Source organism: Phodopus roborovskii, unplaced genomic scaffold (assembly GCF_943737965.1).
Source record: "Phodopus roborovskii unplaced genomic scaffold, PHOROB, whole genome shotgun sequence".
In the NCBI taxonomy this organism is placed as follows: Eukaryota; Metazoa; Chordata; class Mammalia; order Rodentia; family Cricetidae; genus Phodopus; species Phodopus roborovskii.
Genome location: NW_026125506.1, coordinates 6,987,352 through 7,005,767, shown reverse-complemented (window position 1 = coordinate 7,005,767; position 18,416 = coordinate 6,987,352). Strand labels below are relative to the sequence as shown.

At 51.4% G+C, this 18,416-nt stretch overlaps 1 protein-coding gene across 1 annotated transcript in view; it reads left to right on the top strand.

Annotated features, from left to right (window-relative positions):
• The window catches only part of Fbxw8 (F-box and WD repeat domain containing 8), an 86,963-nt gene that overhangs the window by 65,701 nt on the left and 2,846 nt on the right, over positions 1–18,416 (top strand). Inside the window, exons 8-9 of the mRNA XM_051176519.1 lie at positions 7,082–7,209; positions 17,054–17,227. Coding sequence (XP_051032476.1) covers positions 7,082–7,209; positions 17,054–17,227 — 302 coding nt within the window. The remainder of the gene's footprint in view (positions 1–7,081; positions 7,210–17,053; positions 17,228–18,416) is intronic.

The window sequence follows — 18,416 nt, the reverse complement described above, 5'->3', positions numbered from 1 at the left end:
TGAAGGGCATGCACTGACCCTGTCCTACATGCCCACGTGGAAAATGTGCTTGCCGCCTATGGAGACTTAGGAACTGTGCCGCTGGCTGTGGTGAGGCGTACCACGCAGGGGTGGGTCTTCAGGCCTGTTTGCTTAGGAACTAACTAACGTGCGCTGGTCAGCAAGTATCCCCTGTTTGCTTAGTGGTGTTCTTACCATGCTCATGGTGCCCACACCTTCCCCTCTTCCCTGTGGTGGTGGAAGAAATTTCTGAAGCAGGTGGGAGCAACATCTGCTTGGGGCTCTTAGAGGACCTGTTGTCTTGTACTGGCCTGGGCATGTGTCAGGAGAGACATGGGGACCAGCATCCTGGACTCCAAGGGACGCACTCACTCTGGTTCCTTTCAAGCTTAGGTCACAGTAGGTGTTGGTTTGGCCTCGGTCTGGTCCTTTGTAGACATCTGCCCACACCACAAAGCCCCAGGCCTGGCAAGCCTATGTGATTGGCACTGCCTTCCCAGGAAGAGCCCAGGCCTGGAACGGCCAGGGTTGCAGGTGCATTGGCACGTGGTGGGGAGTGTGTGCGGGCCTTGCCTGCCCAGTGCCTGGCGACGCTCAGCAACACTGTCCCATCCCTGAAATATCTTGGCCTTTGGGCTTGTCACTCCAATTAAAACTTAAACACAAAAGCAGCCAGGCTTCTTCCCTTTGTGTGAGTGAGTGCAGACAGTGCCAGAGCGTGTCATGGAAACTGTTGGGGGGCTGTGCTCATGTGGGGCAGCCATGTCTTCAAGTGCTGTGTCTTGCTGGGGTGCTGCTCGGGGCACCTGAGAGGCAGGTCTCTGTTTGCCAACAGTGAAGTCACCTCTGAGCGGTGGTGAAAGTCATTCTCCACATGGTCACAGACACGGCCGCGCCAGGCCTCACGCGATGACTTATCTCTGGCAAGGACTTAAAATCGTCTCTGGCTGGTTGTCAAAAATTACATCATATCAGAGTAAACTGCTTTTAAATCAGACATCCATTATTCATGTATATTAACTGCTTTTTTATTTCTTATTGGCTGTTTTGTGTGTGATTTACTTTTTCTCCCAGCCTCCTTGCCCTCCCCAATTGTCCATCTTTCTCATCCTTTTTTAAAAATCTTAGCTCACCTGTGAATTCCCAGGTTGTTTACTTAGCTGTGTATGTGAAGCCGAGTGCACACTTTGCTGCGTGTGAAGCAGCGTGCACGCCTTGCTGTGTGTGTGAAGCCGTGTGCACGCCTTGCTGTATGGTGAAATAAATGCCCTGCTTGCCTTTACCAGGATGTATAATGTAGCCTTTCCCCGCCTGACTTCTGTATTATGAAAATGAGCGCCTGTGACCCTGTCCTTGCAGAGTTGCACCCAGGGAGCTGCAGCACTGCCCAGGACAGCCAACCTGCTGCATGGACAGCAGACCGGCCAGTGTGTCTCTTCTAAGACAGTGCTGCTCTAGGCCATGGGCAGACAACGCATGTGGCTTGCATGCTTCATCTCCCTCATGTGGTGCACACTCAGCCTGCAGTGTGCCAGACACTGCTCCGGAATCCAGAGAAGTAGTCCCCATCTCAGCCTGTGTGGCTGGCATTTGGTGGCTATGGGACATTTCCCTCATTTCTGGCATTTGACTGAAATAGTGGCTTGGAGTTTGTTCTGTTACTGCCCACAACCGTGCTGACATTTCGCTGTGTAGCCAGTGTTTGTTATGTCTCTACAAAGTCACTTGAGTCATTATACCGCCCAACCTCTCAGACCTTTGTTTATTTGCTTTGCTAGTGAAGCCTGGGGCTGTGTTTCTACCTGTCTTCATTTTCCCTCCCCTCTTGAAGACCAGTGTGATGGCCAGATTGCCATGGCTCTAGGTTGATAGGTGTTCGCTCAGTTCCTTGAAGACACTGCTGGTTTTGACATCCATTGGCGCAGGTGAGAAGGTGGCTGTGGACATAACTGCTCACCCCTCTAAGGACTTCTCCTCCTTTGCTATTGGAAGGTCAGGTCCTCCAGTTCCAAGCCAGCCTGGGAACCTAGCCCAGCCCAGTCTCAGAAACAATAGAACCACAGTACACCTTACCTGTGATTTCCCTCTGGCATCTCTATATGGATTTATTTTAATTTTTCCTGTTGGAGAGTTCTGTGCTTTCTTTCAGTCATAGAAAACACTTGAGCTGTACCCATGGAAAGTGTCTGTGTTCCCTAGGTGGAGCTCAGGTTAGATGTGTGTTGTGAGCCCCTCTCTCTCCCATCCGCATCGCTGCATTGTGTTCTGAGAAACTGTTCAAAACTAGCTTCCTGTTCTCTGGATCACCCTCAGTGTTAGCCCGAACCTCTCCTGTGATTTCTAGGAACTCTGGGTTCACTTTCTCAAAGGCACTCAGTTTGCTCTGCCTCTCACATGGTAGGCGACTGTCTGCATGTCAAGTCTGTGTCCCTCTCACACGGTAGGCGGCTGTCCACACACTGACTCTGTCCTTTACCTGAAACTCCCACCCTTGTTAGCCCATCCCTGCTTCTGTCTGTCTCCACTGGAGGGTTCATCCTTTATTGTGAGCGAGTGCATGCTGCTGTTGGTGTGTAGGAGCCCCGGAGGTTTGCTGGCTCTGGGTGGTAGGAGCATTGTGCATCCCAGCCGAGCCGAGCTGCACCTTCACCCCACGGCTCAGCTTTATACAGAGACCTCAGTTGTGATGTCCTTTGTGCTGCCGGATGCTGGGTCCCCACCTGGCACTGACAGGTGTTCCCAGAGCGGCCCCCGGCCAGGCTTCCTCATTCCTTTCTGGCCTCAGTGCCCCCCCTCACTTTGGGCTCCCATGAATTGTACTGCTTCCTTGAGTGAACAGAACGTGTGTGCAAAGGGCTGTTTGCTAACAGACTCGAGTTGCACTTTGAGAAGCTGCCTGCCAGGCTTCCTGGTCTGCCACCTTGTCAGGCCCCAAAGATGAAGCATCATCTCCGTGTGGAGCCTCAAGATCACCCAAGAGTGGAGGGAAGAGTTAAGGAGTAAAGGAAAAGACCCAACCCTGAGTGATTGCCCTGTTCGCTGGGTTCCCAGCTCCAGCCAGTTGTCACCAAACACAGATGCACACACCTGGCCAGATGCAGGCCCGCATAACTACCATGGCACCGTCCACGGCAGAGGAGGCACTGCGCTCTCCACTGTGTGAAGGTACTTGCTAACAAAGCCGCACCTGACCTTCAAGACCGCAGTCTCGGGGCTGTTTCCCCTCCAGGTTTGAAAGCTGCAAGCTGATGACACAGTTCAGGGTGGCACTCAGGAACACCAGATGAGCACATTGACAATAAACACCTCCTGCTCTGCGGAGAGGGGTGGTGGAGAGAGCAGGGACTCTTGAGTAGCTGCAGGTAGAGAGCGTGATGCTGGCTCGCTGTGCTCAGAACTGGCACCTGACCCTGACTTCTCCAGAGAGCAAAGTGTGCACCATAGTGATGGGGGAGGCGGTGAGGAGAGGGAGGGAGGGCCAGCCGTGTCTGCGGTCTCTAAGACTTTGGGCCTGGCCTCCCTCTGTCTGATCTTTGGAATTCACTCCATCCCCGTTCTGCACACCCAGGCAACATTCTTGGATTCCAAAGGTTCTTGAAGTGCGGTTGTTGTGGGAAGAGGCCTCTGTCCACTGCTGACCACATTGCCAAGGCGGCTAGGGTTCTGAGGTGAGCCAGCCACTTTCCAGTTTTGGTAAAATTAAACTCCAAGTTGCTTTCCGCATTTGTCAGAACATGACCACAGCTCTCTGTCGGCAAGTCTCCAAAGCTCCTTGAAGACATCTCTGTCTGTCGGTGGCTCATGCTCACAGATGGGCGATGTCAGTCCCGGGCTTAGGAAGAACTTGCTGTGCTGAACCCTGATTTCGAAGGATGGAGGAGGGGGTGGCAGGCTTTGAACTAGCCCCACCCCCTGAGAGAGTAGAAGCCGTCTTCTGGAAAGCTGCAGCCTCTGGACACCCGACACAGACCCAGTTGCAGGAAGAAGATGCAGGCCTCCTGCCCAGAGTGGTGCTGATGCTTTGCAGACACTGGACCTGTGGCCATGCCCTTCCTGACTATATGGCCAGTACAGCAGCCCCCTCCTGCTCGAGACACCAGCTGCTAGGACATAGCAATACCATGGCTCCGTGGTCCCAGAAGAGGCCGGTCTCATGTGTGGAAGAGTAGGATGGCTGGGCCAACAGCAGCTGGCACAGACACAGCTCTTTCAGCTGCCAGACATTGGCCGCCACACCCGTTCACTCCAGTCCTGCTGCACAGAGGAGGGTTCGTGAATGTTTGTCACCGGCTGTTGAATGTTTTATCAAAAACCAAATAGAAGCAACTTACTTATCAGTATGGAATTATGTGTACACAGACGTTCTCCATTCAAAATAACCGAAGCTACCTGCAGTGGAGAAGCAGCTGTGAAACACCAACCTCACCCAGAAATGACTCGAATGTGCAGATCAAGAGAGACAGACCCTCACACACAAAAATCTACTTATTTATTTCCAAACTGTTCTCAGGGGTTGCTTCCTGAAGATGGATCACAGTGGGCCACCACATTCTTCTGTTGTGTAATTTATTCTTATAATTTACTATAAGATACATTATATTTGAAATTAAATGTATCTTTAAAAGTAGACTTGAGAGCAGTCAGAGTAATTGGAAGCCAGGATGCGAAGGCTATGCTTTATCAGAAACAACTTCAGCTCTCAGTGGGAGTGTGTGTGTGGGGGGGGGGGGGGATAACAGAAATAGAAACTTGCTGCCCAGTCCCTATGAAGAGGATGCTCTCATTCACTTGGGGTCTCCTGATCCCCCTAGAAGACAGAACAGAGACACTGGGGCTTGACCTCACAGTGCAGCTCTTGGAGATGTCTTCAGGATACACAGCAGTCTGCAGGCTTTGCTTCAGAGAGAACCCCTCAGAACACAGCGATGGTAGCGCAAGCTCGTGCCATGATTGCTGCTAACGCTGCCGAACCTGCATTTGCTGTGTGGCCGCTCTATCGACTCGCTGGCCACATTAGTGCAGAGCATCTGCTCCCAGATTGCAGCCGGGGGGAGTTTCCCCTTCTCTCCAGCATCTCTGAACACCTCTGAGAACAACTCAAGTGGTCATGGGTTAAGACTCGCCCAACCAGGGCAATAAAGAGAAAAATCAGTCTAATGCATGGTCTTAACAAGAGGGAGTGTGAGCATGAATAATTGATATCACTAGTCTGTGGCAATCAGATAAAATGAAGTCCCATTTGCTCAACCTTATTAAAAGAGAGAGAGTGTGGGAGGGAGGGAGCCATGGTAAAGGTCGTTAAGGGACTTGTAGCGTAGAAGACCTGCCTTCGAGATGGTAATGTGTTTTCCAATCTCTGTGGTCTTTAACTAAACGCAATGGTAAAGGTTCTCTTTGGATAGTTCTGATCCGCTGAATTATTGAACATTTTAGAAATACTTGACTGCTGAGTTAGATGTCTTTGTGATGAATTTGCAGAGTCTTTTTGGCGGGGATTATCTCCCTCCATCACTCAGAAATGATTCATCCACTTGTCAGAAAAGAACTAGAAAAAGAAAATGGAGGCTGCGGCTGACTTGTGTGAGCCTCCACCCGCTGCTGTAGGCAGCTTCCCTGCTGTGTGCACTGGCCAGACAGAGGCCTGCGGATCTGTGGGCCAGCCTGGTCTACAGCGAGTTCCAAGACAGACTCCAAAGCTACACAGAGAAGCCCTATCCCAAAAACCAAAAGAAAATGTTACTTTTTAAAAAGAAATGAATAGCTCTTTTAGAATTGTCACACAGTAGTTGTATTTGTGGCGTAGATAGAGCAGATAGAGCGTAGATAGAGCAGATAGAGCACAGGGCACCTGAGGGTCTGACTGAAGACACTGCTTAGTGCAAGACACACACTGTCCCTCTTTCAGGAGCCACTGTGACAATGTCCAGACCATTTTAGTTATTTTTTAATTGTTTAAAACTTTCTGTCAGGAGCTGGTAATAGCCATGTCTTTAATCCTAGCATGCGGGAGGAAACAGCTGTAAGGGGATGTCTGTGAGTTTGAGGCCACCCTGGTCTATAGAGCGAGTTCCAGGACAGCCAGAGGCACATAGCAAGACCCCCAACTTTCTGTCAGGAACTTTTCATCTTAGCCGCATCTTGGCTCGTGCATTAGGTGTTAAGGTTTTGTGACTTCTGCTGTCTTTCTTGCCGGTATTAGCAATAGTTAACTACTGTGACCATAGTGTTAGACTCCCACAGAGTCTTGAAGGCTTGTGGATTGCAAATGTGTACTGCCCTGAGACTGACTGTTCCCATGGTGGAGATGACTTAACTTGTTAGGAATTTCTCAGGACTGACATAAGAATCTGCACTCAGAAGTGCTAAGGCCTGGGTCAACCAGGAGAGAGAGAGAGCATGCTTTCCATGGGAATGCCAGAGTCGCTCAGCAGAAGTCAGCAGAGGTGCAGTGAGGAGGCCTGGGCCCTATGAAGTTGGGACCAGGGCGATGCACTGTTAACTGAATGCCTTCAGTCGAGCTAATGATTTCCTTCATTAAACACCTGACTCCTTTATTCCCCTTTGCTGGAGAAACAGCACAGGACCTTCCAGGGGGATTGCACTGTCTGGAGCCCACAGGCATCTTCTCACCAAGGGGAGAGTGGGGGAGAAGGTGCCGTTGGACTGTAGCTCAGTGTAGTGTCTGGTGCAGCTTCCCTCAGCCCCTGTAGCTCTTCAGTTAACCCCAGACCAGCAGCTGGTGACCTGTAACCTTTACTCCTGGAAAACAAACAGGAAACTTACGGGGCTAGCGCTCAGTTCAGCTGTGAGGGGAGCAGGCTGCCTAACCCGCAGTTCCTGCGTCTCTGTCTCATGCCTTTGCTTGTGCTGTAGCCAAGGAACTCTTGGTTTCCCTCTCTTGGTCTTTTCTCAGTTGAGTAGCAATGCCCCTCTAGCTTCAGTGGCCTGGAAGTGTCCAAGCCGTTGAGCAGAGCATCTTCTGGGGACAGTGAAATGCTCACTCCTCAATGGTGGCACAGTGGAAAGTGTATGACGTCCCCCTGACTTATGGGACTGACACCCTGTCCCCTTCTCCTCTCAGATCCTGGTGTATAGCCTGGAAGCAGAGCGCTGCCTCTCGAAGCTCGGCAATGCACTTGGTGACTTCACCTGTGTCAACCTCCGGGACAGCCCTCCCAACATCATGGTCAGCGGTAACATGGACAGGAGGTAGGTCTGGTCAGAAGTGACCATCATCTGTGGCCCTGAGCCATGAGTGCCTTGTGCTTCAGCCTTGCCTGCAGCCCCCGCCCCCTCCTTTAGACTTGGAGCCAGGTCCCGCATTAGGTAATAGTTGGGCCTGCTATGCCTCTGCTTTGCTCCTGAAGCTCATAGGAGGGTTGGCTCTCCTTTCAGGCAGTTGGTGGATGGTCCGCCGAGACCACTTGGAATATCTTTTGCCCCCCCCCCAGCTCCCCCCACCCCCGCTGCAGAATTTGTTTGGCACTGAAAAGCTCGCTTTCTGATATTAAAAACAATAACCTAAGGGACGGCTGTGTTCAGCACAATAGAGCCGCCTGCCAAGTGATGCCAAGGGTGTATTGCAGAGCACCGTGTATCCCTCTGGTGACAGGAAAGAGACTTGATGGGGACAGACTCTGGTTTCTATTTAGCTGATTAGTGGCCTTCTCTTTAACACATTGGCTGAGGGAGTTGGTTTTGCTGGTACAGGGGCCAGTGCCAGCCTTCAGCACCGCAGGATTAAGTGTTTGAAAAGACCCTTTCAGTCCAAATTTTAGTTTTTCCCCCTTGTCTTGTCTTCTCCTTTGCTTTCTCTCTGCTTTTTGGCTAGTTACCTGCTGTGTCTGATCCAGTGCCCCAGAGAGAGGTAGACTGGCCGGGGGCCAGGGCTGCTGGCACCCCTCCCCTGGGCCCAGCCCCGGGCTGCAGGTGCGGGGCTGCTCAGCTCTGGGTTTCTTTGTGCCAAATCCCAGAGCTCTGTCCCAGCAGAGTAGCAGCTTGCAAAAATCACTGTTGGATCACATAGTGTTTCCACCCTGAACCTCACCCACTATCCCCACCCCCAACTAGAGCAAAAAGAGCCCCAGAGCATGCTTTGTGGGGAGAAGGCACTCAGTCCGTGTCTCACGGGCTCCTCAGATGACTCAGAATGTGGGGCTCACAAACAGAGCTCTGAGCAGTGTGCTGAGGTCCGGCAGCTGGAAAGGTGGCTTGGTCAGGAAGTGACTGCTGGGAAAACAGGGCCTGGATTTGGATCCCAGAATTCATGTTTTAAAAAAAAAAAAAAAAACGAGGCACGCCTTTTTAATCTCAGTATTTGGGAAGCAGAGGCAGGGGCATCTCTGTGAGTTCGAGCCAGCCTGTTCTACATAGTAAAACCCAGGCCAGCAAAAGCTACATACTGAGACCCTGTCTATAAAGAACAACAACCAAAAAAGGCATGGTCACATTCCTCTGTAACCCTGGCGGAAAGGGGGCACAGGCATGACTGTCCTCAGAGTTCACTGGCCAGCAAGTCAGACAGCTCTGGGTTCAGCCTGTCTCAAAAGATAAGGTAGAGGACAACTGAGGACTTCTCGCATTCACTCTGACTTCCACATGCCCTTGCACACAGTCACATACATGCACACACTGCACACATACATGCCCCTGCACACAGTCACATACATGCACACACTGCACACATACATGCCCCTGCACACAGTCACATACATGCACACACTGCACACATACATGCCCTTGCACACAGTCACATACATGCATACACTGCACACGTACATGCCCTTGCACACAGTGACATACATGCACACACTGCACACGTACATGCCCTTGCACATAGTCACATACATGCACACACCGCACATGTACATGCCCCTGCACACAGTCACATACATGCATACACTGCACACATACATGCCCCTGCACACAGTCACATACATGCATACACTACACACATACATGCCCTTGCATACACACACCAACCACCACCACCTAGGCTTTGCAAGTAGCCCCAGTGTGCGGCCAGGGAAACAAACCACTTCCTGTGAGATAAGCTGACAGTCTCCACTGTTTTCAAGTGGGGCAAATGTCAGGGGACCTCCAGTCCAGGCCTGAGCAGTGGACTCTGCCCAGAGAGTGTGTGAAATGTGAGCTTCTTGGTGCTGGCAGGAACCCAGAGCCCCGCTCCAGAGCAGAGGAGCCCCTCACGTGTGAAGACCTTAGCCCAGAATCTCCAGAGCGTCACAGCCACTGTCAGCTGTCCTCCAGGACACATAGGTATTCTCTGTCAAGCTGACTTTTTCCTCTGGAGTGCACCCACCTCATCATATGCCATGACTAGAGGAGGAGCCTCGTGCCCCATTCACAAGGCCTACTGGTCAGCGTGAAGCCCAAATTTGATTTTTGAGAAATTCGTTTTATTAGAATGTGGCAGAATTAAGTTTTTTAAATAAAGCAGGGAGGTTCCAGGATTCTCAGTATCAGTCACTAGATAACAGGCAGGAACAGGACCCCTCAGTGTTAGAGCCCTACCTGCTCCAGGCCAGGGCTTGTGTCTGCAGTGAGGACTTACAACGCCAAGACTCCTTGCCTCATTTAAGAGTCCAGACACCTGGGAACGTCCTTTGTTCAGCTACGTTCTGTGAAAGAATTGAAACATTTTAAAGCCCCTATGGATAAGTTTTCTCGCACATGCAGGCCATCTCCTGCCCAGTGGACACACTGTCCCCCAACCTAAGCCATTAGCCTGCTCATTTCTCCCTAGGAGATGGAAAGTTTGAAAGCTCATTAGTTCCAGGGAAGTGGTCACAGCCTCCTGCCTCAGCCTACAGTTCTGTTGCTGAGAACCCCGTGAGTGAAGGAAAGCTTGTAGCTGGTGGCACAGGGCTGCGTTCAGTGAGGTGCCCCCCCCCAGTGTGTCTCAACAATGAAGCTCCGGGTCTGCCCCAGAGAGCCAGGCCCACAGTCAGTGCTGGGGTGAGGCAGCTGTCAACTCTGTCACCCCACACCCAGACATAGCTTACTTTGTAATATGTGTGTGTTGTGTATGTGCACATGTTTTTGTATGTGTACACATCCATGTGTGGGTATGTGCACATTACAGCACATGTGTGACAATCAGGACAAACACTGTCTTCTGCACTTGCTTCTCCCATGTTGGTTATGCCCAGGAGCTTCTGGGGACTGTACTGTCCCTACCTGTCATCTCGCCTTAGGAGAGCTGGGTTGCAGACATGTGATGCTGTGTTCAGCTTCACCTGGGCCTTGGGGACCCAAACTTAGGTCCTTATTGTCTGCCGGGCATTTTACCCACAAAGCCCCCTCCCCAACACAAATTCATTTTTAGAACCGATCCCTTGAGGTAGGATTCACGTGCCATGTGACCACCAACTTAAATTCACAGTCAATTTCAGGACAGTACCCCAGAGAGAAGACACACACCGTGAGCGGTCAGTGTTTGCAAAAATGGTTGACGTGGCCTTTTTAACTTATTCCTAGTCTGATGTTTTCAAGGTTCGTCCATATTGTAGCTTATATCCAAACACCATCTACTCCATCACTGGACAGACCACACTGTGTCCATCTCCTTCGCCCTGTGGACATCGGGGTGGGTGGTTTTATCAATCAAACCTCTTAGTAGCTTTGACCTTTATCATAATTCCTGTGTAAGTTTTTTGAGTATCTTCAATCTCTTGGCTGTAGACACCTAGAAATTGACTTGCTGGCTTCAGTGGTAATCACCACGCTCTGCTCTAGTGACTGCTCTTCCAGCCTGCCCTAGCGCTGGGAATCTTCCTCAGTTTGTGTGGCAGTCCGCCCACCTGGTTTGTGAGGTGTCACTGTGTGCTGTTGTCTAGGGACCCGCCCATGCCTGTGGTATGGTCTGTCTTCGCACCCTCCCGGAGACTTCGCTACCCAAGTCCTGGTTTGAGCAGCTTCACTGTGTAGTGATCGGCTAGCACTTGTGTGTAGACACGGGCAGTCCCGTGTCTACTGCTGAGTTCTGGGATTGCAGGCATGAGCTACACACTCAGACTCAAATCCTGTTTTTAAGTGAGGTTTTTATTGTTGAGTTGTTTTTTCCACTTTCCTGGGTGTCAGTCCCTTGTCAGATCTGCCATTTGCAATATTCCCTCCTCTTGTGTCAGCTGTGTTCACTTGTCGACAATGGTCTTTGCAGTATGGGCTTCAAATATTGATGGAGTGTGATTTAGTTTTTCTCTCATTGCTTGTGTTATCACTTATTTTAAAAAGTGTCTCCTACTCCACGGTTATTGGTGATTAATCAGTCTGCCTTCTGGTTTAAGGTCTTACATTTGAAATGCATGATTTTGGATGCGGTGTGCAGTCTGTCCTTAGTTGTCTCAGCACTGTTTGTTGACAAGATTGTTCTTTCTACTTGAGAAAATTAGTTCACCATAGAAATCGAGTGTGTTCTGACCCTGCCTGCCCTTTTGATCTGTGTCGCCAGCGCCTGGCTGGACTTTCCTGCATCTTTTGGTCAGGATGCACTAGGTAGAGTTAGCACCTTCCAATTGCCAGGCTTGCTAAACAACCATTGTAGGTGAAGGGAGAGTATCTGTGTTGGAGTTGTGTCTGGTGGTGTACCTCCTGGGAGGCTGAAGCACAAGTCTCAGGACTGCTTGGCCTATGTAGTGAGGCTCTTTATTTAAAAAAAAAAAAAAGGGGAGGGGGAGCGAGTCAGAAAGATGGCTCAACTATTAGAGCATGTACTGCCCTTGCAGAGAATCTGAGTTCGATTCTCAGTAGCCACACCAGGTGACTCACAACACCTGTATCTCTAGCTGAGGGGACCAGATGCCCTCTTCTGGACTCTGTGGGCACTGCACCCACACATGCAAATACGCACATACGCGCGCGCACACACAGGCACACACACACACACACACACACACACACACACTCACACACACACTTTAAAAACAAAATCTTAGAGCCAGACAGTAGTGGAACACACCTTTAATCCCAGTACTTGGGAGGCAGAGGCAGGCAGATCTGTTTATGAGTTTGAGGCCAGTCTGATCTACAGAGTGAGTTTCAGGACAGTCAGAGCAACATTTAAAGTTATTGTGTGCATAATGATGGGGTTATACATGCCATAGCATGCATTTGGGGGTCCAGGGACAGCTGTGGGGTGGGTTCTCTCCGTCCACCTTCACCAAGATTCTAAGGGTGATGTTCAGGTCACTAGGCTTGCTGTGAGCATTCACCTGCTGAGCCAGCCTGCTGTCACTCACTCAGTCTCAGAATGAAAACTATTAGGAAAAGCGTCTGTACTTCCGGCTTTATTGCTTTGGCTGTCACTGCTGTCCCAGGCTGGCTTTTGTGTGCTGCAGAGCACAGGGCTCAGAAGATTCCTTGAGGACTCAGGTGCTGAAAGCTCCGGGGTTGTCCCTAAAGGGGTTGGGGCTTCTATTTCATGTAGAAACCTCACAATGCAGTGATGTTGCTTGGCTCAAAGCATGCTAAGCCCAGCTGGACAAAGCTGGGTATGCCGTCCATCTGAAAATCTGAAGTGTTTCCAATTACTATTAAGATGCACATTCTCAGAACAGCTTTGGTGCTGTGGGGGTGAGGCTGAGATTCTACATATGAGCCTATGTACAGCCTTCGTCCACAGCTCAGGTACAGCGAGGTCAGACAGACGTGTGCACTAACCTTCTAGAAATACCAGTTTTCCCAACTTAGTCATAATTTTAAAAAGCTTATGTGTCAATGATTTCCATACACTTACCTTTAGTTTCTGGATCTAACTGTAGCCAAGGTTGTGTTCTTCCTGAAGAACGGCCAGCCCACAATCTGAGCACTGCCAGCTTTGCCTTGTTATCATACAGGACTGTTGAGTCCAAACCACTAGGAAGCACGCCCCAAGGTGTGACCCCCCAATTAAAGAGTCCTCTCGCTTCCTTCCTGCCCAGCACATAGAAGGTTGTGGTGCGCTCGTGTGTGGGGCCTGCTGCCAGAGGCGTGCAGGGTGCGAACATTACGCTCACTCCATCTGCAAGTGTTATAATGAGTTATTCAAAGCGCTTCACACAGGACCAACCAGAGCGTGCCTCCCTCTCCGTTCCAGCGCGTTTTCCTGCCCATCACATGGATGCTCCTCTGCTGGAGTCTTTGGAAGGTTCTGGTGTCTTTTGTTTTAATTGGCGGGCTAAAGCTGCCTCCTATGGTGCGGATTTCATTAGTGAAGGCTGCAGAGAGGGAGTGTTGGGGCTGTCCTCCAAGCCCATCCATGAATATTAAACATAAGACAATTATAGCTTTCAGACCAATTATTTTTCTTTCAGCAGGCAAAGTTGTGATACTCACTAGATGAGGAGCCGCAGTTTCTACCATTGGCCCCTTCTTGTCCCTGGAATCGGTCAGCCTGGCATGTCTCTGCCCATTTGCTGGGCTACCTGTTTCCCAGTGTGGAGTGAGCAATTTGAGTGCTGAGGCTGCCGGCTCTGCCAGGGCATGCTGCATTCAGGGTTGGTACTGCACAGTGTCAGGTGCTCTGGACTAGATACCTGCTTCCTAATGTGAATTTGATGGCTTGGGTGAACAGGACAATGCAATTCTGTCTGAGACAGGAAGCCAGAGGTCTCCTTAAGATGTCAGAAAACTGTTTCCCTAGTGAGTGTGAGCTTTTCTCTCTCTGCTGTTTGTTGTCTTCATTTGGCACCATTGTGCCGCTGTCTAAACACAGTAGAGAAACAGACGGCAAACTTTGAACTACTGGACTAAACACGTTTGCCCGTGTGTCTTTAGCAGCCACACTGTAAACAGAAGGGCTCTTGATAGACCTGACTAGCCAGCATGCACTCCACCCCCATCTGGTTCAAGTGCCCCTGCTGGGCTCCAGCCTGAGGCTCCTTCCTGGGTGCCCAGCAGCCTTGGGTCTCTTGGCCTTCAGAGGCCCAAAGCCAGGCAGCTGTGCGCGCCTAGAAGGCGCCCCCTCTGGAGACTGGGAAGGAGTGGCACTTAGCCATAGGCCTGCACTGCCATCTTGCCGTGTGGCCTTGATTCTGCATCCCAAGACTGTGATTGTCTGTCTGGTTTGTTGCTTTGTTGATGGTGATAGTGTGTTTTTACGCCAGGTTTTCATGTACCCCAGGCTGGTCTTGAACTTGTGTTGTGGTAGCCAAGGATGGCCTTGATCTCTTGGCCCTTCTGCCTTTACCTCTCTGGTGCTAGGATTTCAGACTGTACCACAATGCTCAACCTCTGTTGTCCCACATTATACCCACTCACACTAGCTAAGGAACAGGTTAGCCATCTGTGCACGCCAGGCCTGTGCACTTGTGCACACCAGGGTGGAATGGACACCCTCTGAGGCCCGAGTTTTAAACAGCATTGTCGTGTCTGCAATAAAGCAAAAAGCCTCCCTTGAGCCTCTGGCTGCATCCTTACCTCTCCTCCCAAGGAGCTGCTGTTAGCATTTGACTTCTGAACCGGGCTTATGTTGTCCCTGAAAGCAGGAGCACGAGGGGCCTCCGTGCAGCCCCTGACAGCTGCCTGTCCCTCGTGGTTGCCCGAAGTGACGCACACTGACTTACGCCATCCCCATGCAGTCATTCAGATTCATGGCATGTCTAATGATCGCTCTGAACAGGCACCTCCTCCTCCCCAGGCTACAGAAGACCTGCTCCCATGCTCCCATTTTAAAATGAGTTTAGTGTGGTCGGTGCTCACTGGCACTAACCCCAGGGCATTACAGCCCGCTTTCCTCCAGGACCTCCTTAGGCGTGATGCCCCTGCGCTCTGCGGCTCTCGCTGCTCCTGCCTGCTCCCTTCTCATGGAGCTCGTGTTCAGGGTCTGGTAGATGAATGGAAGTTTTAAAGCAGTGTGCACTGAGGGCCGCAGCCTCACCCCTCCCTCCCACAGCGGCTAAGCTCCTGACTCTGCAGGGCAGTGGAGAGGCGGCTTCCCCTGAGGCCCCCCGCAGAGAGCTGTGGTTTTCACACAGTAGGTGGTGAGGGGTGGGACACTGCCCAAGCTGTCTGAAACCAAGGCCCTGACCCTGTTGTGTGCTGCGGGTCAGAGAGTCCCTGCTTGGGGCGGGCCCGAAAGAGCGAGTTTTCCTTACTGTTTTAGTTATGTTTTCTCATTTTGTGACAAAAACGAGTTTATTTTGGGTTTAGGGTTGAAAGTATGGTCCATCAAGGTGGAGAGTCATGGCAGCCTGCATGTGGCCACTCTCTGGAAACACCCCAGCAGGAGTGCCTTGTAAGCCATTCCAGCGTAGCCTCGCTGGGGTACTCCAGCCATGAGTCTCACAAGCAGCCACGGCCTGAGTAACAGGGTCTCTTTGCTGAAGAGACATGATAAAGGAGCAGCATCCAGTTTTATTTCTTACTACAGCAGCCTTGGACATGTGCTCAGCAGGCACTCCTTGAGGGAAGTTGTTCTCGCCTTTTCTCTTACTGTGAGCCGTGGGTCTTCACTGTTAACTTGGAGGAACCGGAACCGGTTCTGAGGGGCCCTCTGCTCTAGACTAACATACATTAGCTGAAATACTTGTATAATCTTTTCAGCTCAAACTCTCAGCAGCCCTGCCTGCCTCAGCTGCCTAAGTAAACCCAGAAATTTCCCTGGGTTAGGCACAAGCTCTACCACATTCCAGGCACATATTTATTTGACACAGAATATGACTAAGCTGTTGAGGGTGGAGGGGAACTTCCAATCCTCCTGCCTCAGCCTCTTGGGGAGCCACTGTTACATGCAACTCAGCATGCTGACATTACCTGCTCCCATAAAACTGAAATCTATTTAAGATGGGGTGGTGCACACGGAGGCTGGAAGAGAGCACGGGGATCCTCTCTAAGAGCAATCCGTGCTTTTAACTGTGGAGTCGTCTCTCCAGCCCCTTGACTGTGTTTCTTACAATTAGTGGTTGTTTATGAAAAATGTAGCTGTGGGGGACTGGAGAGATGGCTCAGCAGCTAAGAGCACAAGCTGTTCTTCAGAGGACCCAGGTCCAATTTCCAGCACCCACATGGCGACTAGCAACCAAAACTCCAGTTCTGGAGGATGTGGTGGCTTTCTGCAGGCACCGCACACGTGCTTCACCCCTACATACAACCATAATTTTTAATGTAGTTGTTGTGGTGGGCAGATTGCTGTGGATAAATTGCTCTGTGCTTACATACAGTGTTTCTAACAATGGGCAGGAGCGGTGTGATGGTGCCCGGCTGTTTGGAGGCATCTGTTAGCGCAGGGGGCTTGCCTCAGTCCCCGTGGAGCTGACTGCAGGCTTGCTTCTGTGTACAGTGCACTGTAGCTGAGCTAGTCTCCAGGGGCAGGCATCCCGGGGGGCTCAAGGTTGTGTGCCTGGTGTTGGCTGTGCCCACAGCCTCTCTCTCTCCAGTCTTGCCTGTCAGAGTCGTGGAGGCAGCTGCCCCTTACACTTCTGGCCAGCCCTTCCTTGCCTGTTAATCTATGTGGTGTTTCTGTTCTTTCCTACAAAGTCACTTATTGAACTCAAACAAAAGCTGGAGGTTATAGAGCCCAGGGAAGCAGAATTTTGAAATCCATAAAACACCCTGTGTTTAAAAGGGAAGTTAGGTACTTACCAAACATTTACTAAAACTTGCTCCAAAATCCAACTCTTCTTGAGCAGAACTGCAGTATCCATCTCCGTTCTCTGCACACGTGTAAGGTCTCAGCCGTGACGGTCCCTTGTACACCTGGGGTCTACACACTAACAGGCAGGTGTTTACTTTGAGCAAAAGGCAAGTTTCCATGATGCCCTTCAGGCCTGGGGAGTGAGGCAGCCATGGTCTTGAGTAATTAAAATAATCCCCAGGACCCTGGAAGCAGTGAGTGTGTGTACCGTGTGGGTTAAGTTTGGGACAGCACATGCTCTTTCTGCCTTGCCGGGGCTTTGGTCACGGTTGTCCAGCATAAGACAAAGTGTCTGTCCTACCGTAGATGTTCAGCCCCACAGGGGAGTCCCATGGGAATATGCTACAGGGGCCACACAGCCGAAGCTGGGGCCGCAGGGTTCCTTACTAAACCCTCTCCTCCTGGTGTTCTTGCATCTTCCAGAGTCCGTCTCCATGACCTCCGCAGCGACAAAATCGCCCTGTCACTGTCTGCCCATCAGCTGGGGGTTTCTGCAGTTCAGATGGATGACTGGAAGATTGTCAGTGGAGGAGAGGAGGGGCTGGTGTGTGTGTGGGATTACCGCATGAACCAGAAGCTGTGGGAGGTACACTCCAGGTGAGCTGTCCCGCTGTGTGCGGCCTGCAGGGGGTGCACTCCAGGTGAGCTGTCCCGCTGTGTGCGGCCTGCAGGGGGTGCACTCCAGGTGAGCTGTCCCGCTGTGTGCGGCCTGTAGGGGGTGCACTCCAGGTGAGCTGTCCCGCTGTGTGCGGCCTGTAGGGGGTGCACTCCAGGTGAGCTGTCCCGCTGTGTGCGGCCTGCAGGGGGTGCACTCCAGGTGAGCTGTCCCGCTGTGTGCGGCCTGCAGGGGGTGCACTCCAGGTGAGCTGTCCCGCTGTGTGCGGCCTGCAGGGGGTGCACTCCAGGTGAGCTGTCCCGCTGTGTGCGGCCTGTAGGGGGTGCACTCCAGGTGAGCTGTCGGCCCCTGCTGTGTGTGTATATGAGTGGCCGGGGTTGCTGGAGGGGTTCCCAGGCCCTCTGTGCCCATGATGCCACCTTCCTGAAAGCAACTTTGAAGGAGAGGAGACCTAGGCTTAGAAAAACCAATCGTGAGACTTCAGCTCCTGTCTCTTCCCCCATTAATAGTGCCCTGAATAATACTCGGCCTTTGTCCTGGATTCTCAGGGTGGAGTGAACTTTTTACAACTATGCTGATCATTGTGGATTCTTTCATCTTAATTGCCAGGAAAAGGAGGAATCCAGCTTGGTGAGACTAACTTCCAGTGTGCAGATGGATGGGTTGGCACAGGTCCCCCATGGGCCAGACTCAGTGTGTCCAAGTGTGTGGTTTGCACCTTCATTCGCTATGAAGAAGGGTATGTAGTGTGCCAGCTAAGGGGAGCACATCTAGCCTTGAGCAGGAGAGTTTCAGTGATGGGTGCCTACGGGTAGAATTGTTCATGTGAGCTTGCCTCAGCTCTGAATTTAGAAGCAGCCTGGAATTGCTACCAGCTCCGCTGCTTTCAGTAAGGTGAGCCTTCCCCAGAGTCCTGTCACATCCTGTCTGTAGGAGAGCCTGCTCTGAATCCTGTCACACTGAGCTTTGGCCCCTCTGTAAAGAGAGAGTGTGGTCTGTGGAGGTGGCCAGCGCAAGACCCTGACAGATGTATCTCTCCACCCCAGATGCAAACTCAAGACAGCTCTGCCTTCAAGTGTAGGGTTGATGGCTTTGCAAGCATTCCCAAAGGTAGCAAAGTGAAATGTTTCTTGGCATGCAGGGTGTTGAATACTTTGGCTGACAGCTTTT